The 22,582-nt window shown below is 32.1% G+C and overlaps 2 protein-coding genes across 2 annotated transcripts in view; both read right to left on the reverse strand.

The window, feature by feature from the left end:
* Window positions 1-1,933, reverse strand: part of LOC134692403 (uncharacterized) — a 47,350-nt gene extending 45,417 nt beyond the window's left edge. Inside the window, exons 1-4 of the mRNA XM_063552853.1 lie at window positions 1,873-1,933; window positions 1,582-1,685; window positions 1,092-1,295; window positions 533-707 (exon numbers count right to left, since the gene is read on the reverse strand). Of these exons, the coding sequence (XP_063408923.1) occupies window positions 533-707; window positions 1,092-1,295; window positions 1,582-1,685; window positions 1,873-1,933 (544 nt within the window). The remainder of the gene's footprint in view (window positions 1-532; window positions 708-1,091; window positions 1,296-1,581; window positions 1,686-1,872) is intronic.
* The window catches only part of LOC134692404 (uncharacterized), a 30,510-nt gene continuing 9,857 nt past the window's right edge, over window positions 1,930-22,582 (reverse strand). The window contains exons 11-26 of the mRNA XM_063552854.1: window positions 21,405-21,644; window positions 20,744-20,903; window positions 20,205-20,446; window positions 17,278-17,408; window positions 16,669-16,819; window positions 15,723-15,944; window positions 14,942-15,035; window positions 9,633-9,750; window positions 9,037-9,185; window positions 8,229-8,362; window positions 7,298-7,567; window positions 6,028-6,318; window positions 5,398-5,546; window positions 3,565-3,703; window positions 2,267-2,370; window positions 1,930-1,959 (exon numbers count right to left, since the gene is read on the reverse strand). Coding sequence (XP_063408924.1) covers window positions 1,930-1,959; window positions 2,267-2,370; window positions 3,565-3,703; window positions 5,398-5,546; window positions 6,028-6,318; window positions 7,298-7,567; window positions 8,229-8,362; window positions 9,037-9,185; window positions 9,633-9,750; window positions 14,942-15,035; window positions 15,723-15,944; window positions 16,669-16,819; window positions 17,278-17,408; window positions 20,205-20,446; window positions 20,744-20,903; window positions 21,405-21,644 — 2,624 coding nt within the window. The remainder of the gene's footprint in view (window positions 1,960-2,266; window positions 2,371-3,564; window positions 3,704-5,397; window positions 5,547-6,027; window positions 6,319-7,297; window positions 7,568-8,228; window positions 8,363-9,036; window positions 9,186-9,632; window positions 9,751-14,941; window positions 15,036-15,722; window positions 15,945-16,668; window positions 16,820-17,277; window positions 17,409-20,204; window positions 20,447-20,743; window positions 20,904-21,404; window positions 21,645-22,582) is intronic.

A 22,582-nucleotide genomic window follows, 5' to 3' on the forward strand; every position in this document is an offset into this window, starting at 1 on the left:
CAAACCAAAAACAACTCACCAAAACCAAGATGGCGGCCTCCATTCGGCATCCTTTGCTACCCGTTCCTGACCCACGGCACAAAATATTCAAATGCTCACCAATCGTCTTCGGGCACCGAGCCGACCGTTAAAGTCTTATAGGATTGTAAGTATGTTTTACTTTATCACCTTGCACTTTCACATTTTGACTGAACAATTTGTTCAATATTCTGACCAGTTGTACAATTTGGTTTAATAAAACAAATTGCAATTTGGTCAAAATTTTGAATGAGTTGCAATTGGTGGATAGCAACACTAACAGTCAAGTCACTGTAAATGAACTCGGTTATTCAATCTTATATTGATGGCTAAGATATTTATGAGCTTTCTAAAAATATACAAAAGTATGCGTTGTCATGCAAATATGTGCATTCACTGCTAAAAATTCCAAGGTGATTGCCATTATCATTGCAACTGGAAAACCAGGGTGACATCTGCTATTATTTGCAATGGCAATTCTAGTTATTATTAATCTTTAAAAAAAGGTATTTACCTTTTATAATGCTTGTTGAACTAAACCAAACTTGTTCAGTTGAAAAATCTTCACCATCCACTAACACTCCTGATACAGGTTTTGATGGGTCATATAATACAGGTGATGAAGTCTGTTGGATTGAAAGTCCGGCAGCATTTGTCACTTTAAATCTAACTGTATATGGTATGTTCATCTGAAATAAATGATAATTATTACAGGAAAAGCCTTCAAAAAGCTGTTGCCAGACTATTTCATAAGTGCAATTTTTTTGTCACCAGTTCCGAAATTTTTTATCTGCACCAAAAATGTCACTGGACATGAAATTATATTCCAAGATAAAATATAAAATTGCTGTTTGGCACATTGCCTCATGGTTTGTTAGCATTATGTACAGTTGCAAAATTTCATGGACAAAGTAACAATAAATACAAAAGTTGCAATAGCATTAGATTTAAAATTTTCATTTTGACTGGAGGTAACAGCAAATCTAAATATCCTGAACAGTCAGTAGGTAGAAGACCATATTTCTATACCAAAGTTATGGCCATTAAAAATGATACTGATATTAGTAACATACTGTAAGATTCAAATTAACAAAGCTGTATTCAGTGTAGTTGCTTGTCAATTCAATCCATTCAACAAGAAGCACCTCCTCTCCACTAGAATAACATGAAGTATTCTGCCATAATGACACTTGGTAAGTTGCTATACCAGATTCAGGATCACTGTAATTTGTCCACTGAACTCTTAATGTTGAATTGTCAGAAGTGTACGCCAAGGCCTGTTAAATGGATGAAACAAAATAAATCAGTTTTAACAATTTAAAAACATTAGCCTTTGTTAAGGTAAATGGCCTCAATTGCATCTCTTTCTATTTGTTTTTAATAAAAGTCTTCTCAAATGACATTGTGCATTTCATCATTCCATAATTCTGAAACAAACTATTTATGAATTTTTCATTTTCATAGAAAAGCTAATTGTGTTCAAGCATTTCAATATCAACATCCTGTCTAGGAGGGGCTTATCAAAAATGGGAAAGTAGAGGACACAAATATAATATATAATACCATGTTATAAAATGTTCCAGGAGTCATAGCACCGTACAATGGAGGTGTTGTATCCACTGTGAATTTGTGGTGAATCATTCCACAGTCTCCTGATTCATCTGTAGCTGTAGAATAGATAACAATAAAATATATAATACCATGTAATAAAATGGTCAAGCAGTCATAGCTCCGTACAATGGAGGTGTTGTATCCACTGTGAATTTGTGGTGAATCATTCCACAGTCTCCTGATTCATCTGTAGCTGTAGAATAGATAAAAATAAAATATATAATACCATGTTATAAAATGGACCAGCAGTCATAGCTCCATACAATGGAGGTGTTGTATCCACTGTGAATTTGTGGTAAATCATTCAACAGTCTCCTGATTCATCTGTAGCTGTAGAATAGATAAAAATAAAATATATAATACCATGTTATAAAATGTTCCAGCAGTCATAGCTCCGTACAATGGAGGTGTTGTATCCACTGTGAATTTGTGGTGAATCATTCCACAGTCTCCTGATTCATCTGTAGCTGTAGAATAGATAAAAATAAAATATATAATACCATGTTATAAAATGGTCCAGGAGTCATCACTCCGTACAATGGAGGTGTTGTATCCACTGTGAATTTGTGGTGAATCATTCCACAGTCTCCTGATTCATCTGTAGCTGTAGGATAGATAAAAATAAAATATATAATACCATGTTATAAAATAGTCCAGCAGTCATAGCTCCGTACAATGGAGGTGTTGTATCCACTGTGAATTTGTGGTGAATCATTCCACAGTCTCCTGATTCATCTGTAGCTGTAGGATAGATAAAAATAAAATATATAATACCATGTTATAAAATGGACCAGCAGTCATAGCTCCGTACAATGGAGGTGTTGTTTCCACTGTGAATTTGTGGTGAATCATTCCACAGTCTCCTGATTCATCTGTAGCTATAATTTGAAGAGAAAAATGTTAACTTGATGTGTTAGCAATCTATTCTTTCATTGTCTATTTAAAGAACATCTTCAAGTTTAGTATATCTGACATTCTTAATTTTTTTTTAACATCATTCAAGACTAAAGCTGAAGAAGTAATGTTTTGGGGAGTACCCCTTGATGACAATGACATATGCTTAGTCTTTGTATTTACATTTCAACTTAAATGATAACTAACAGAGAAAAGCAATAATTTTGGTTATGTAACTTAAATTGCTCATTAATCAAATACATTTAACTTATATCTTAAATCAGCCTCAGTTGATCAGATTAGCCAAAAATAACATTGAGTTGTTACAAATGTCTCTTAGAAAAAAGCTCCCATTATTGTTAATTGCCTTTAACTAAAACTTTTAACCTTTCACTGGAAGGAATAAAGAATAAAAACAGGAAATGTGTTACTTTGACTTTTTCTAAGCCTTTAAAAGCTGACTATGTGGTATGGGATTTGCTCATTGTTGAAGACTGTATATTATCTATAGTTGTTAACTTCTATGCCATAGCCTTTTTCAACTGATTTTTATAGTTCGTTCTTATGTTGTACTGTTAAACCACTGTCCCAGGTAAGGGGGAGGGTTTGGATCCCCCCAACATGTTTAACCCCGCCACATTATTTATATATGTGCCTGTCCCAAGTCAGGAGCCTGTAATTCAGTGGTTGTGGTTTGTTTAAGTGTTACATATTTGATTTTCGTTCATTTTTTTGCATAAATTAGGCTGTTAGTTTTCTCATTTGAATTGTTTTTGCTCATTGTTGAAGGCCGTATGGTGACCTATAGATGTTAATGTTTGTGTCATTTTGGTCTTTTGTGGATAGTTGTCTCATTGGCAATCATACCACATCTTCTTTTTTATATAGTCTCTGGTAGAAAGTTGTCTAATTAACAATCAATCCTCATCTTCTTATTCTTGTAGGAAAATATAATTCCCCCTAATTTTATACGGTTAAAACAGTATAACAAAATAATCTGACATTATAATTCAAATTTTTCAAACAAAGAGCTTTTCTTACCTATTACCCATACATAATAAGTTCCTCCTGGTTGTAGCTCTAAGGATGTTAATGTGTAAAATGTATTCTTGTTGATGTTGATCAGTGGTGCTACATTAAATGAGTAATCATCAACCTGTTCACTTTTACGTCCATCAATCTTAAGGAAATAAAATTTTAAAGTAAAGTTATGTGAAGTATTGGCTCATTTAGAAGCATTTTGTGAATGATCAATTTAAACAGATTGGAATAACAGATGAGGATTGCAACTAGCATTCAAATTTCTGATACTAATATCTCTAGGCAGCTTTTCTTAAAATGCAGTAATTAATTTCTAATTTTTATAATTCTTAAACAGTGACATGAATGCCCCATCCTCACTATCATTTTCTATGTTTAGTAGACCATGAAAATTATGTTATTAAAATTAGAGAGATCATATCATAAGGAACAAGTGTACTAAGTTTCAAGTTGATTGGATTTCAACTTCATCAATAAAGAGCTGCTCTTTAGCGCATGATACACCAGTTGCTCTTTTAACTTGTCTTTTATGCTTTAAATGAATTTATATGATCAACTAGAAATAGTGTGAGCCCTGTCAAATACCCCCCCCCCCCAAAAAAAAAATAAAAATAAATAATAAATAAAAATGTACAAAAAAATTGGCACTATTAAGGCTACCTCAAATTTAAATAAGTTTGTTGTCTTAATTTTACATCCATACATAAAATTTTGTGAAAGTTTTAATTATTGTCCCAAAATTGGAAAAATCCCCCTTTTTTAAGCATAAAAATTCATAACACTGAAATATAAAATCTGAAATTATAAAAATTGAAAGTTTCATGGACATTGGTGAAAGCCTTTTAGAGTTATTGTCTGAAGTGTTAAAAACCACCCTTTTTTTATGAATAAAGCCCCACAAATCCAAAACTTAATATCTGAAATTTATAAAAATTGAAAGGGAGCTTACATCAATAGATATAAACAATTCACCAAAGTTTCATGGACATTGGTGAAAGCCTTTTTGAGTTATTGTCCGAAGTGTTAAAAATCCCCCTTTTTTTTATGAATAAAGCCCAAAATCCAAAACTTAAAATCTGAAATTAAAAAAAAACGAAAGGGAGCTTACATCAATAGATATAAACAATTCACCAAAGTTTAGTGGACATTGGTGAAAGCCTTTCTGAGTTATTGTCCGAAGTGTTGAAAATCACCCCTTTTTTATGAATAAAGCCCCATAAATCCAAAACTTAAAATCTGAAATTAAAAAAAACCGAAAGGGAGCTTATGTCAATAGATATAAACAATTCACCAAAGATTCATGGACATTGGCGAAAGCCTTTTTGAGTTATTGTCCAAAGTGTTGAAAATCACCCCTTTTTTATGAATAAAGCCCCATAAATCCAAAACTTAAAATCTGAAATAAAAAAAAAAACGAAAGGGAGCTTACGTCAATAGATATAAACAATTCACTTAAGTTTCATGGAAATTGGTGAAGGTGTTTTTGAGTTATTGTCCGAAGTGTGGACGACGGACAACGGTATACCATAATACGTCCCGTCCTGGGCGTATAAAAACTACCTCGACCAAAAACTTTAACCTAAAGCGGGACAGACGGACTAACGGACAGACAGAGGCACATACCAGTAAACATTATGCCCATAAATGTACGCATAAATTTTCAAGGTTATGATTAAGTTTTTAAGTCAGATAAGAAGGAAACAATTTATAAAGAATTTAAAACTTCACACCACATATTCTTCATATAATCTTAGCAGCTTGCTTTATATTTGATGTCATATTTTTAATTCAGGAAATTGGCAATGACTCTATCAATATACAAACTTATCTTACATAAAGTTTACAGTCCGTTCCTACTGATCCAGAATGATTGGACAGTGCTACATAATACATCATGATTTCTAACTGTGATGTAAACCCTTCAAACTGTATATCTACATAGGTATCAGTATTGATATAGTCTCCCATGATGATGGATCCACCTGTTTGCCAAAACAAAAAAAAGCAGCATAAAGGTACATTTATAAAATAGATTGTTCACTTATGTAATTCAGTTTCAGTGTTCTTCACAAGGTGTAGTTTTGCATAGTGTAAACTTTATCAGGTGGGGATCCAGCTATTTAAAAAAGGGTGGTACCCAACTGAGGATAAAGGATCTGCCACTGCTTTTTTCAATGTGAGACATAAAAATTCAGAAGTATCATTTTTACATTTACATTTTGGGTTGCCAGCAATACCAAAACAATTTTTAGTCTTTAAACAAAAGCCAACTAGTGGTGACTTAGATTTTTCTCTTTTCAAGACATATTCTGCAAAGCTCTATTTCTATATCTTTTCATTCAAACAAATTACAAGGCATCAATTGATTGACTGATTGGTGTTTGCAGCATATCCAGTGGCAAATATTTCATCCATATTCAGACCAAGAACAAATCAAATTTAAGATGACATCAGTTGACTAACCTTCAACACCGCCGTCATATCCAACATGGAATCCATTAGATGTAACCGTGGCAACAGAGAATGATGCACTGTAGGCTCTTACAGTGAAGTAATATATTGCTGCCCCTGATTCTAAATCGAGATCATAAAATGTGACAGAATCGTTCAAACCAACTTTGGTAAATGGTACAATATTGTCTCTTGTTTTGTGAAATCTTCTATCTGTTCCCACAGCTACTTCATAAAACAACACTTGCTGGGTGCCAGGTCGTTCTGCTGTTTTTGACTCGTCAACTTGATAACCTGGGTTTCCTGTTAAAAGACAAAGAATTGCAGAATATTTTTTAGAAAACTTTAACAACCGTCATACCTTTAAGGTGAAAGATAGGTTGACATTCTCTATTTTTTTTTTTATCAGATACAACTTATTGTCACCATATTGTAGCTTAAAACACATCTTTAAAACAAGAATGTGTCCTCATAATACAGATGCCCCACTCGCAATATCATGTTCTATGTTCAGTGGACAGTGAAATTGGGCTAAAACTCCAATTTGGCATTAAAATTATAAAGATCATATCATATGTATTAAACATGTGTACCAAGTTTCAAGTTGATTGGACTTCAACTTCATCAAAAGCTACCTTGACCAAAAACTTTAACCTGAAGCGGAACAGACAGACAAAAGGGTGGACAGACGCACTGACCAGAAAACATAATGCCCCTCTACTATTGTAGGTGGGGCATAAAAATCAAAATCAAATAAAGATCTGTTTCTAATAAAGATGAAAGACTTTTAACAAAAGTATGTCCATAGCACAAAGATACCCCCTTAGCACTATCATTGGTTTCAACATTTTGAATTTGGCATTAAATTAGAAAGATCATATAAAAGGGAACATGTGTGCAAAGAATCAAGTTCATATGACTTCAACTTCATAAAAAACAACTTTACCAAAGACTTAAACCAACAAGTGAAACTGTGATGATACCCCTACCCGCCCCGGTAGTTGTTGAGTGATGAATCTGATGTTGAAGCTGACTTGTATAAACTCAATCCTAAATTTCAGAAATTCTTCTGAAGTCGTTCCTGAGAAAGATTCCTCAAAAAATATTCATGGGACAGACAGACAGCGGTAAAACATTACACAGACTTTTTAAAAGCGAGAGAAAAAACTTGAACATGAAGCTGGACGAATGAACGTTCAGACTGAAAATCATAATGCTCCTAGGTGGGGGTCCCCTGTTCTTGTCACTGATTTTCATATTTGACTATTATAAAAGTACATACCTTCAACATCAGCTTGAAAGGACGCAGAAGCTGGTAAACCAAAACCTTCCCAATTAGCTGATATTTTACGTCTCGAGGGTAGAATGTTCAGATCAAATCCAGTAATGTAACCGTCAAAAACTTTGCCTGGAAGCAGAGGGTCTTCTTCTACTGTAACTCCATTGGATCTTATTATATAAGTATAATTCAGAGCATTTGTCACTCTTAACAAAGAATAATATAATTCTCTGTCCTTAAGTTGAAGACCATCAAGCATTGCATTTTCTGAAACTGAAATAATTAAAAAAATATTTCAAACTTTATGTCAATAAATTCAAATAAACAGTTATTTAGTATCCCTTTATCAAGAAATTGTGCAATAAGGGATGAAGAATTTCAATTTGCCTTTTGTGATTTTTGTCTAGTTGGGTTGCTGTTTCACATAAACCCAACATTTCCCTTAATGAAAAGTATAAACACAAAACCCCATGTCAGGTATAAACAAATTCTGAGATTCCATTTAAAAAAAAAATGTAAATCTTTCAATCTTTATCTGGATTTGTTCTTTAAGATTTCTTTATTATACTTGTACATAGTAGTTAGCTTTCAGTAAAGTTATTTCACATTATATTATCAATGACAAACTTCATTTCTAAAATAAGCAGTTTTCATTTCCAAGTTAACTCCTTCTCCCCTATAAACAATTTGCTCATATAAAAATTAAAATAATTGATCATACATTCAATATGATTTCTGAAAAGAGACCTGTACAATTTTACAAATTTTAAAATTGGGATAGTCGAAGGTTCAAGTGGATTAATAAAAAAGACAAATATTCAAGTCCTATTTATTTTTTTCATCTTTTTTGTTATTTGAATTAATCATTTTATATATAGAATCTTTCTATGGTAATCAAAGCAACCATTTCAAAATTGAAATAAAACATAATTACCACCCAAATCTAGCCATTTTGAAATGACATTTCCATCCAACTTTTGTATCTGCCATTCATTTCTAACTGATGGACAAGGGTCACCTGACAAATCCCATGATGCTCTGATTGTGTCATAACTCTCTTGGAAATCTCTATAATTTATTTAAATGTAGATAAATATGTATAAAACTGCCTAAATATTATTATTTTATATTTTGATCTGAGACAAGGTCTCACTCAAAATCTCTATTATAGAAAACAAAGTAAACGTGAATTGAATTAACAAAACTATAGAAAGTGATGTGCACGTTTTCATTGAAAACAAGAATGTGTTTTTAGTACACAGATGCCCAATCTGCACTATCATTTTCTATGTTCAGTGGACCGTGAAAATGGGGTAAAATCTCTAATTTGGCATTAAAATTAGAAAGATCATATCATAAGGAACATGTGTACTTAGTTTCAAGTTGAATGGACTTCAACTTCATCAAAAACTACCTCCACCCAAAACTTTAACCTGAAGCGGGACAGACGGACAGATGAAATGAACAAACAGAGGCAGAGACCAGAAAACATAATGCCCATAAATGGGGCATAATAAAAAGTAGTTGATTACACAAAACAGGTAGTATTTTATCCCAGTCCACAGAAACTTTACTATAAGAAATCATAAGCTTATGCTACAAGTATCAGTATAAGCCTTATACTTACTTGAGTTTTATTTTTTCTTAATTAACTTTTATTGTGTATTTCACTTTGTGCCTTTTGTTTTCCTCTGTGGTATAACAATAATGAAGTGTTTAGTATTCTATATACAAATTCTTACACATCAACATCTGAGTTTTCCAGTACATCACTTATCCCAACATGTGACAGTGGTTGTAGATCTTGACTTAAATAAGAGATGTAAACCCCATTGGACATGGCTACACTAGATACACCGGCTCCATTTGTTCCTCTGATAGAAACATAGACCTGTTATAAAAAGACTTATGGTATATTGTATTACAAAATCTTTAATTTATTTAAAAAAAAAAAAAAAAACAACATTAAATGATATATTTTCTCTGAAATTTCCTCTCATTAAATTTATATAACATTATATAACAAAAAGATTATCAATGGTTCTTTAAGCAAGAGCACGTTTCTTAGCAAAAACCTCATTAGAGGTCAACATTTTTCAAGCCAACATCAAAGACAAAGGCTTATAACATGTATAACATCATACATTCTCTTTTTATTTCTTTGAGAAAATAAACCATCACTCGAGTAGCGTGAAATGGAAAATTATCACAAAAAAAGATCAAAGGCAAATTTAAGAAAATAGCGAGAATTCTATTTGCAAGGTTTCACTTCTTTCATCTTAATATGAAAATGTCATGCCTTGTTACTTTATGATTCAAGTTTAACTTTAAAATTTACCTTTCTATATCCCATTAGATTTAGACCAGACACTGTGTAATATCTAGCATCTTGTGGAACATCAAAGAAAGCTTTGATCTGACCTCCACCTGGTGTAGTACCTACTGCTATCTGGTACCTGTTAATACAAAATAAGTCTTTTACGGCTGACATGAGTCCTTGCTTGCTATTTATATTTCAAAGAAATAATCAACTGCATGGAGAAGACGTTCTAAGTTGCAAAACTTGTGTCTAATCCTATTGTCAATGTTTTTGGACAATAAAATATGTTTAAACTAACTGCACCATGAATGTATTTAACCCCTTATTTCATTTACTGAAGTTTGAGAAACTCTGGGAAAAAAAAAATTAATAGAAAGATAAAGTGATGTGTTTGTAGATCTTACTTTACTGAACATTCTTGCTGCATACAATAATCTCTATCTATAATGAACTTGGCCCAGTAGTTAGTGGAAAATGTTTGTAAAAAATTAAAAATATTATGAAAATTGTTAATCAAAGAGCTAAAAGCTCTGAGGAAAAATAACTCCACAGTCTCTAATATTGGGATATTTTGTATTCAAGTCTTGATTTTTACATACCGTAATTTATTTAGTTTAACATTGCAACATGTCTTGTAAGCATATAATTGATATTTGTATATGTGTGTATAGTGAAGATGACAACTAGCTGGTTTTTTTTTAGTACAAATGAATAGGTCAAGACTACCTGAATGATCTACAGTATCCAAAGACTACTGGCTGGTTTTTTTTTGTACACATTAATACTGTAGAAAGGCTTGTATAGTACACACTGGTACATAGTCCACACTCCCCACTAAATTTTAGGTAAAAAAACTTTTTGTTACTGTTAAAGATCGATTGAAGGTCTAACAGTTTAGGAATAACCACCAAATGGTATATTGGTATAGTCCAATTAATGTATAATGCAAGTTTTTTTTAAATAAAACGCCAGTATGAGATAGGAGCATCATTTTGCAACTTACAACCTATTTTATGACCTTTGTTGAGTTAACCTAAAGTTTCAGTTTTGTCAAAGCCAGTGCTTCAGGAATGTTTGACATGTTTTCATACCATAATATGGTTTTAAGAAAACAATGCTCCATTTTGGTTGAATAATTCGATTTGACAAACAAAGAATTATACATCAATTGGTCGATACCATTATATGTCAATTTATGGATTATACATCAATTGAGGTATAATCCACCTATTGGTCTGTCTAATGAAACTCCGGTAATTTCAAATCCTATGCTGTTGTTTGCTGTATTTTCTTTGGAAAACCTGTTTTCCATGAATCAAATAGAAGCTGAAACTGCTTGTTAACGCTTCATGATTGTTAAAATAAGTTTAATTCACTTAAAAAACAATTCAAAAATGTGTGTTTGATTAAAAGGGAAGTATAAAAAACATGTGTAAAAGAAATTAACTGGTGAGAGTGGAAATCATGACAGATATCACTATAATAAGACTTTGAAAAACAGTTCCATCCTTTTTTAAAACAGTTTTTAATATATCTATCACATTGATGCTTGAAGGGTCTTAAGCGAATACAAACCATATAAGTCGGTATAAAACACCAAAAAGGAATGCACAATAACTGATTATGTTTTGTAGCTTACAAATTCTAAGCTGGTTTACTGTTGGTTTTTTTTACTTTGTTTGTATCGTTTCAATCAAGGCTGAAGCAATACCAGCTTATTTCAACCAATGCATTGAAAAGAAACGAAAAAATTGTAATGATGGTTTAGTTTTTATATTTATCAATATTATTTTGATATTGAATAGAAATAACTTATTAATATGGATGAGTTAAAACTATTAGTTTGAAAAATGATTAGAGCGCTCTCTACAATATCAATAACAAATATGGCAAAACGTAAACAAACCACCTCGCCCTGGAATTGAACTTGTTCTTTTGTTTCTTGCTTATTGTACACTATACTCCGCACCCCCTTTGGAAGGTCCAATTTTGGAGAATAAAACTGTGGACTATACAAGTCTTGCTATGGACAGGTCAAGAGTTTTTGTTTGCAAATAAAATAAATTATGTAAACTTGTTCCCGTCCGACTACAACACTTTGTTCGAGTGTAGCAGAATACAAGCAGATTCCAGTTAGTATGTTAAATAGTAAATATGAAATCGAGTGTGGTAGGCGGAAATATAACGGACTTCCAGTTGTGGTCAATAGTATCGGAAACATGCCGCTGATAGCGTCATTTTCAAAAATTAACTAAAAAGAGCAATAACTCCTTGAGGGGTCAACTGACCATTTTAGTCATGTTGACTTATTTGTAAATCTCACTTTGATGAACATTATTGCTGTTTACAGTTTATCTCTATCTATAACTAGAGGCTAAAAATAGCCTGTGTCGCTCACCTTGGTCTATGTGCATATCAAACCAAGGACACAGATGGATTTCTGACAAAATTGTGTTTTGGTGATGCATACCTGTCAACCTGTGATGATGAAAATGCAGGTCATGACCTGCATTGAAGAATCAAATCTCAGGTCACGACGTGTACAAACTTTTTCGAGCTGAATTTCAGTATTTTTTGTTCATTTTTCTTATATATAATTTAAATCAAAGTTACCAAAACATCAATGCATGTTCACTTGGTTAAGTAATTTTAAATCTTATTAATCATTATATCATCTAATGTTCTTAACTTATTGTGATGATTTAATTCAAACTCAAACAACAATTACCAGGTTAAATTTTTCAAAAGTAATTTAAATATGGTGGAGATTAGCTTAAAGGAGTATGTTCGATAAGGTCCTAAAATGGCCCCCTTTTTTAGCGTTAATTTATCGACCAATATCATGATAAATTACAGCTAATACATTGACTAGCTAGGATATAAACCATTGTGTTGAAAATTTTACGTTTCTGTGTTTCATTATGACGTCACAAGTTGTACTAATATTGATTTTTTTTTTAAAATCAAAGAAAATGGGTAAATTTCCATATATTATTGGACAGGGAACATAGAGCACATACGTGGACAACAAAGATCTTTTAAAATAATGTTTGTGAAGATATTTCACATGTCTTTTTTGAATCTTAAGCTTGTCGACGCCTGCGCTCTATGTTTCCTGGTCCTACATTTGGTTGAAATCTAGCTGATTTTGTCAAATTTCACCAAAATCCCTTATTTTGACCTTTTATGGATGTAAAAATCAACATGTTAGAATCAAACTTTGACAAAAACAGTTCTGTTTTACTTTCTAACATGTCTTTAAGGCAACTTAAAACATTTATTGTCTTGTTACTATGAACTTTATATTAGGGGCCAAATATGGTCCTTACTGAACTTACTCCTTTTCAGACTTAATACAAATCAATAAATTTCAAAATTGAAATTAGACTTTAATAAAATATAGTAATACAGTTAAAGGAAGTATAGATGAAAAAAATAATTTTCATTTTTTTTCTTCAAAAATTGTATAAAGGTATAAAAATAATGAAAAGTTAAATTTCAATATGTATTTGAATTTTATTTTTTTGAGATTTAATCTTTTTCACCCAAAAAAATGTAAATATAAGGAATAACTTTGAATGGTGACAAAAAAGGGGAGGCAGCTCTAGTTGAAATATGTTTGTAAAACAACAGTGCAATTTATTTACAACTTATGCTAAGGTAAATGGTGTTAATTAACAGTGTGTTTGACAGCAAAGCTTTTAAGTAAAGCAATGTACTTAATGGGTCCCTTAATTTGACAGTTTACACAGCTAGATGAACTTTCTGTTCATGGAAGAATTACGAATTTGCTGGCATTTAAAAGGAATATTACTTATGAAATCAATCTCAATGCTAAGAAATACGGGTGAAAACAGGTCGTTTTCAGAATTCCCGGGTTATTCAATGACCCGGTGGGTGTCCCAGGTGATCCATCAGAATTGAGAAAATCTCGGGTCACACCCTCAGAATACAGGTCAGTTAACAGGTATGGTGATGGTGATGTGTTTGATTGTTTGAAGTTCTTATTTTACTGATATTATTTAAGATAATAACCAAAAACATCAAAATTTCTTTAAAAATTAACAATTGTGGGGGGGGGGGGGGGGGGCAATCCATTTTTAGCTATGGCGACCAACCATCTTGGTTGGTTGGCTGGGTCACTGGACACAATTTTTAAACAAGATACCCCAATGATGATTGTGGCCAAGTTTGTTTAAATTTGGCCCTGTTGTTTCATCAGAAGATTTTTGTAAAAGATTACAAAAAATTTAGGAAAAATTGGTAAAAAATGACTATTAAGTGCATAACTCCTTAAGGGGTCAATTGACCATTTTGGTCATGTTGACTTAAACTTAGATCTTACTTTGCAGACATTATTGCTGTTTACAGTTTATCTCTATCTATAATAGCATTCAAGATAATAACCAAAAACGACAAAATTTCTATAAAATTACCAATTCAGGGGCAGCAACCTAACAACCAAATATCTGATTCATCAGAAAATTTTAAAGCAGATAGATCTTTACCTGTTTAACAATTTTTTCTTATGTCAAATTTTCTCTAAATGCTTTGGTTTCAGAGTTATAAGCCAAAATCTACATTTTACCCCTATGTTCTATTTTTAGCCATGGCGGCCATCTTGGTTGGTTGGCTGGGTCACTGGACACTTTTTAAAAACATGATACCCCAATGATGATTGTGACCAAGTTTGGTTAAATTTAGCCCAATAGTTTCAGAGAAGAAGATTTTTGTAAAAAATAATGACGGACGAAGCTGGACCTTTAGGGTAGGTGAGTTAATAATATTCAAGGTAATAACCAAAAAACAGCGAAATTTCCTTAATTTCACCAATTCAGAGGCAGCAACCTAACAACTGGTTGTTCTATTTTATCTGAAAATTTCAGGGCAGATAGATCTTGACCTGATTAACAATTTAACCCCTGTCAGATTTGCTCTAAATGCTTTGGTTTTTGAGATATAAGCCAAAAACTGCATTTTAACCCTATATTCTATTTTTAGCCATGGCGGCTATCTAAGTTGGTTGATCGGGTCACTGAACACATCTTGTAAACTAAATATCCCAATGATGATTGTGGCCGAGTTTGGCGTAATTTGGATCAGTAGTTTCAGAGGAAAAGAATTTTGTAAAAGTTAACGACAATTGATGACGGACGCCAAGTTTTGAGAAATTAACTGATTATTTTTTCTTGCTTTATTGTTTCAAATAAACTCAACAATCCCTGATTCTTCATCAGTAAAGACCTGCCATGTGGCTGATACAAAAGTAAGAGACTCTGAACATACAGTATCTAATACATCACATTCTACAGTAATTAAAAACAAACCCAACGATTCCCGATTCCTCATCAGTAAAGACCTGCCATGTGGCTGATACAGAAGTAAGAGATTCGGAACATACAGCATCTAATACATCACATTCTGTAAAATATAACCAGCCATAATGATGTATTACAGTCATGGGAAGCAAATTTACAGTTAATAAAAACATAAGTTACTGAAAAAAGGTTAGATCCAAGTATGTTTTTATCATAGGATTTAAGTTATAAACTATGATCCATACTTAGATAAGTCTTTCGTTTTTTTTTTTTTAGCAAAATAAAAATCAATAATTGGGTGTTAGACTATCAACAAATCAGCTGTTAGTATATAAACTTCAATTTGTATGAAATTCCCCTTTTATACTTATTTCCTAAAGCATTATAATATTGTTTAAAGAATGTATTAATTTGGGGCATTTTATTATCAGTTGACAAAAAAAAAACCCAAATATAACAAGACTATGTGTTTATAGGACATTATTCATTATATAGAACATGTAGGATGTTGGCTATGTAAGATATGGGGTGGTGGCTTTTGATGCAAAGAAAACAATCGAGGTAAGTAAATCTTTCAAATTTTCTTTTTTTATTATTGTTAGCACCAAATAATGTATTGCACAGAAGATTTCTATAATCTATTTATAGCAAGCAGAAGAAGATGTCCCTAGTGCTCTGTATTCACATACACCCCTCTTCACTTTTTTCCTTTTCTTTTTTCTTTTTTTTTTTTTTTATAGCAGAGTAATCTTTAAATGTTTAGGAGCTAAAAAGGAAAAACGAATATCACCTTCATCTGTACTACAGATTTTAGCATTCATTGCCACAGTTTGACTGTTGTCCTTGACATTGATTCTGTAGACTGTATGCAGGTCAACCACTTTCCCATGCTTGGGTGGTGTTGTATCTATAGAAATGGGTCCAGAGAAAGCATATGTTTCCATGTCAACTGAATTCACTGCTGTGACTGTGGCATAGTATGACTTGCCATGACTGAGAAGATGGTTAACTCCTGAAAATAATTTAAAATAATTTTCTGTAGATGTTTACACAACTTTAACCTCAATGCATTTTAACCTGTGAAGTCCTGTTTGAATAAAGCAAATCCAACTATTGAAATGTCCAGTATAATTTCCCATCAAATTAGTTCAGAATATTTTACATTTATAATTTGTTATTTAATCCAGAGAAACAGATTCTGCAACTGTTCCTATCTATTTATGAAATAATTCCATTCTCAAAAGTTAAAATGCTTGAAAAAGCCTTGAATTCAAATCTCAATATTTCAAATGATAAAGATCATAATCAATATTGTAAAATGAATCTATATATGTCAACTCTCTAGTATCAATGGGAGTCAAGCAATATTTTACAAAACATTTTAAAACTCTCACTCCAAAGACCTGATCTAAGTCAAATATCATCTTCAAAGAAAAACATTATCATCATTATTGGTTAGGAGTCCTGTAATATTAGCAAAAGGCAAAACAATACATTAGAAAAATAGAGCACCATGATATGATATAAGTATGTTGGCTAATTGTTGAAATATTAAATTCTGAATGTTAGACACTAATATTTACACTACAAAAGTATGAGACAGCGTCATTGAAAACAATGTATTCTACCACCAATCTCTTGTTTAGAATTTTCATTTTAAAGAAATCTCACATTAAGTAAGTTAAAAAAAAACAAAAACATTTATGCTAAAAACTCACCATTATTAAAAAATATACCTTTTATGCTATAAAAAGACAAAAATCCAGTGACAGTTGTTTCAAAAATATCTGAAGATCCTTGTTCCAATCCAAGCGTGATGATAAATTTCTGTATTGGACTCTCTTCATCTAGAAATCCTGACCAGGAACATAATATTGGGCTCTCTACCTGCAAGTGTTGACACAAATTGTAACTGCATTATTCAAGAAAGAAATGTACCCATCATGTTGATCGTGATTTTAGCAAATGCATCAACCTAATTTCTGGCAAACAAAACCTTTTGAATATGATACCCTTAGTTATCAATATTCTAAGAGTGACAATATATGCCTATATTCACGTAATAATCATTTTAATACATGTCTATATACATAGTTAGGGTTCATAACTTCCCATCACAATTTTTGGGAATATCACAGCTATAGCCTTTGACCAGGTTATAGATAAATCATTACATTGCACTAATCAACAGTTATTGCAGGACTATCAATAGCCCAAGAAGTCTTTTTATAGACCAGCTTGTGGTATACTTCAACAAAGACAGAGAATTACATTTAAACGCTTGTAGTAACAACATCAAAGATATTAGACAAAACACTGTTGTATCCTGACTATGGATGACTTACCCCAATATATTCTGGACAAGATACATATCCAGTTCCTGGTTGACTGGTATCAATGATAACTGAACCAAATGTAGTAAGTCCAATCATACCCGCTTTGTCTTCTGCCCAGATACTGATTATATTAGGTTTGCCTGTAATCAATAGGAATTTAAAATAAGTGCATCTATTACAGCTTTTACATTAATGCTAGCAAGACAAATCTTTGTTTGGCTTGCTTGCTTTGTTTGTATCAATGTTTGCTCAAGCATGACAATTAAAATAGGCGGGGCTTAAGCTTGTATACATCAAAGTTAAATTTCATTGGGAGAAAAATATGTTGAGGTTAAGGACACTAAATTTTAAAACTTCACAGGATGACAAATATAAAGCGCAATCATAGAAATGGAAGCCAAAAAATTTTTTTTTTTTTCTCAAAGATATGCATTTTTATCATCCAACTTAAAAGACTGTCGTCAAGTACTTTTAGTAAAACAAAATAGCTATTCGATCGAACACACCTAGTCTGATTTTGTGATTCATTACATAGGTATTTCATTTGACCCATATATTTCATCTATTAGTACTGTGATTTTTTTATGTTATAAAGTCAACCTGTAGCTTTGCTATATAAAAATAATAGAATCTGAAGCGAGATGATGTATCAAATGTTCTTGCTTTGTACGTTTTTAAGACAAACTATTCATTTCATACACATCCTCACATAAGAAGGTTCACTTGATTTTCTAATAAAAGGGATAAATTAAGTTGAGGAAATGACTATATTCATCCCTTTTATTTATTATGTCTATTGTAATTGAATAATGCGCACTTTGGATTTATTTTTGCTTGTAAACCTTCAAATTGATTATTCTTGGTTTATAGAGAAGGCTATAAATGCTTTGTCTGTAATGTTTACATTGATACAAGCAAAGCAAGCAAGCCAAACAAAGATTTGTCTTGCTAGCATTAATGTAAAAGCTGTAAATATTGAAGACCAATTAGAACATTTAAATGAACTGAATTCCAGTAAAATGTATTTAAAATATAAAGTCCCTATAAATAAATCATTATTTGTTATTCAAGCAAACTTGAAATCAGAGTTGAACATTTTGTTTACAGCTAATACATTAAAGCTAGCAAGACAAAATCTTTGTTTGGCTTGCTTGCTTTGCTTGTATCAATGTTTGCTCAAGCATGGCAATTAAGATAGGCGGGGCTTCAGCTTGTATATGTCATACTAAAATTTTATTGGACAGACACTAAATTTTAAACATCACATGATGACAAATATAAAGCGCAATCGTAGAAATGGAAGCCAAAAAAATGTATTTGTTTTTTCTCGAAGATATGCATTTTCATCATCCAACTGAAAAGACACACCTACTCTGATTTAGTGATTCATTACATAGGTATTTCAATTGACCCATATATTTCATCTTTTAGTACTGTGATTTTTTTATGTTATAAAGTCAACCTGTAGTTTTGCTATATAAAAATGATAGAATCTGAAGCGAGATGATGTATCAAATATTCTTTCTTTGTACGTTTTCAACACAAAATATTCATTTCTAACACACCCTAATAAAGAAGGTGCACTTGAATTTCTAATAAAAGGGATAAATTAATTAGGGGGGATGACTTAATTATTTTATTTGTTATGTCTATTGTTATTGAAAGTGCGCACTTTGGATTACTTTTTGCTTGTAGAGCTTCAAACTGATTATTCTTTGTTTATAGAGAAGGCGATAAGTGCTTTCTGTTATATTTACTTTAATAAGAAATTTTTTAAAAGTGAATAGAAACAAATAAAATAACAATTTTCTTCTCAAATACGAGTGTTTTATTGTAAAAAAAACAACCATTTGCATAAGTTTTTAATTTATCTATTACATAGTTAAGTAGAACAGCTAGATATCAAGTCGACGACACGACATGGTTATCTATCAAGTTGGGTGAAGAATTTTTTTTTTTTTTTTTTTTAAATTTATACAGACGGAGAACATATCAATCTATAAGTTTACTTATTTCCGTGTCTGTCCTTCAATTAAGTGACTCAAGAAAAAAAAAATTGAAAAATTGAAAACAATTGTATCAAAAAGAGAAAAATCGAGCGAACCTTCTTATGTTAGGGTGAGTTTGAGATGAAAAATTTGTCTAAAAAACCGCACAAAGGAAGAACATTTGATACATCATCTCGCTTCAGATTCTATCATTTTTATATAGCAAAACTACAGGTTGACTTTATAACATAAAAAAATCACAGTACTAAAAGATGAAATATATGGGTCAATTGAAATACCTATGTAATGAATCACTAAATCAGAGTAGGTGTGTTCGAATAGTTATTTTGCTTTTCTAAAAGTACTTGACGACAGTCTTTTCAGTTGGATGATGAAAATGCATATCTTCGAGAAAAAACAAATACATTTTTTTGGCTTCCATTTCTACGATTGCGCTTTATATTTGTCATCATGTGATGTTTAAAATTTAGTGTCTGTCCAATAAAATTTTAGTATGACGTATACAAGCTGAAGCCCCGCCTATCTTAATTGCCATGCTTGAGCAAACATTGATACAGGCAAAGCAAGCAAGCCAAACAAAGATTTGTCTTGCTAGCATTAATGTATTAGCTGTAAGGGTTGGAATCACAACAACTTTTCTAGCACTTAACAAGAATGTGTCCATAGTACGCAGATGCCCTACTTTCACAATTATTTTATATGTTCAGTTTACTCTGAAATTGGATGACACAACTATATTTTGGCATTAAAATTAGAAAGATCATATAATAGGGAATATTAGTATTAAGTTTCAAGTTGATTGGACTACAACATCATCAAAAACTATCTTGACGTAAAACTTTAACCTGAAGGGGGACAATCACGGACGAACAGATCAAAAAACATATTGCCCCAATGTGAGGCATAAAATATATACTGGTCATTTACCTGTAACATCAGGTGTGATACTGCCAACCTCCAGGTGACTACTTTGTGTAGAGGATATATTCACTTTAGTTCTAGGTGATATGTCCTCAGCGTATGGATATGTACCAACAGAATACCAGGCTCTTGTTACTTGACTGTCTGTGTCATTGTAGTGCCATATGGCAGACAGGGAATCAGCTGTACTTTTATACATTGAAGAACTCGGTCCTATGTCACCATCAACTGCACTTTTATCCGACAGCCTGTATTTTTAAATAAACATACAAATTAAATACTTTTTTATTATTATTGGTCTTTAAAATTCATGCTGTAGCTAAAGAGTGGCCATTAAGATTATATTATATTATTTCCTTTTGGAAAACAAGAATTTCTTTCAACCCTGTTTTTTCTTTGAAATAATCCAGTTAATATAAAAATTGCTACCGTTTATAGAAGGATTATGGCTTAAGACTGATAAGTCCTCTCTCCTCCCCTCCCTAAAAAGATTAAAACCAAACAAACAAATTATAAATAGAAATACTGTATGACCCTATATTCACCTGTCTAACACTACTGTTGGAGGCAATAAGTCTACAGTAATTCCATCTGATACAGACTCAATTATATTTCCAGCATTCGTGATACCTCTGATGGTAGAATAATAAGTCTTTCCAGGTTCTAGCTGAGCATTTACTTGTGCATATCCAGAGCTTGTTATGCCTAACAATATACAATTTGTTTTAAATAGCCGCATCTTAAGCACTGAAGGGTAAATATAGCTTTTATTGATCAGTGGGAAGTAAAATTAAATATTGCATTGTATAAAGCATTGGTTGTAGTTGATTTATTTACAATTCTGGACTAAGAAAAAAACTCATTTTTAAAGATGACATCATTGATATTTTTAACACAGGTATTAAATTCCTGCACCATGCAAAATTCATGTAATTTTCTTGACAAGAATAACATCATTTTGTGACTCGAATATCTTAGCAAACATGTCGGATGGAGAGTTGTCTCATTGGCACTCACACCACATCTTCCTTTATCCATTGATACATTTCTTGAAATGTTCATGGATAGGATGCATAGAAAGTTATGATCAATGCACTATATTTTGTGTATCTCAAAAGTAGTGATAAAGCTTGGAAGATTAAGATATCAAGTCAGTACTATAGGGTTTTGATTTGCATTTGATGCAATCATTATCCAAAAAATTACCATCTCCAGCAATAGTTTGCTCTTCTACATGTAAAATTCCATCAGATGAAAATGTGGTAACATCTTGTCCACCTGGGGTTGTCCCTACAGCCCATTCATAGTCCATGACACCGTGGAGATGGCTCTCAAATTCAGTGTACTGAACACTGAGTGTAGAAATGTCAGATTGGTAATCTACATCAATACCCATGTCAGATACAGGATCATGGTCTGTGCCGTCTGTACCATCAATAACTATGCCTAAACACAAAGTAGAAAATGCAAACTTAAATACACAATATTAACCAAAGCATTCTGCACCACCACCATTATAAAAAGTTATAACACATTTTGTACTAATATGTATTTTTTTGCATGGCCAATACAGCCAGAAGCTAAGGTCAGTTATTAGTCCTCAGGGCCATAATCCATATCAGCCATTGAAAATCCTTTGATATTACAGTTGATTCTAGTTATTTGAATGCAGAACTTGTAGATTATAACATGGCATTTTCGATATTGGCACTGGTATCAGCCATTGACCCATATCAAGCCCTCGACCTAAAACCCTCTGGCTTGATACGGAAGTCTAGTGACGATCCCCAGGCAAATATGAAAATGCCATATAATAATCTATAAGTAATGCATGCAAATAACTAGAATGAACTAAAATATCACAGAAACCATTGTTATCAATTAAAACTTTGCCTTGATCCCAAATTCATAAAACAAGGTAAAGATCAGTCGAAATCCTGTCTGAAATGAAAAGGACCCAAATATAGGCCACAGGACGTTTGCGCTTTTTTACCTGTAAAACGATAGGACATTTGCGCTTCAAATACTATGGACATTTGCGCTTCAAATACTATGGACATTTGCGCTTTTAATTTTGATTCACCTTTATTAAATTGATCAGACATTTGCGCTTTTTACCTATAGTCGACTACCTGTAATCTTAATGAGAAGTTATCATTACGTGAATAAATTTAACTTATATTTGTCATTTGTTAGTTCACATTTACACAGTCTTGATCATGGATTTTAAAGTTATAGAGACAAGACCAAGTTATGGATGTTGTTAGAAATTTATTTCTATCAGCTCTCTTGAAGTGCTGCCGTTTCAATCTGTCCCAAGCCTGGTGGAGAAAATTCAAGCATTATGTCTCTCTAAAGAATACAAGGAATGTACAACTGAAGTG

This window comes from Mytilus trossulus, chromosome 12 (genome assembly GCF_036588685.1).
Source record: "Mytilus trossulus isolate FHL-02 chromosome 12, PNRI_Mtr1.1.1.hap1, whole genome shotgun sequence".
Classification (NCBI taxonomy): domain Eukaryota; kingdom Metazoa; phylum Mollusca; class Bivalvia; order Mytilida; family Mytilidae; genus Mytilus; species Mytilus trossulus.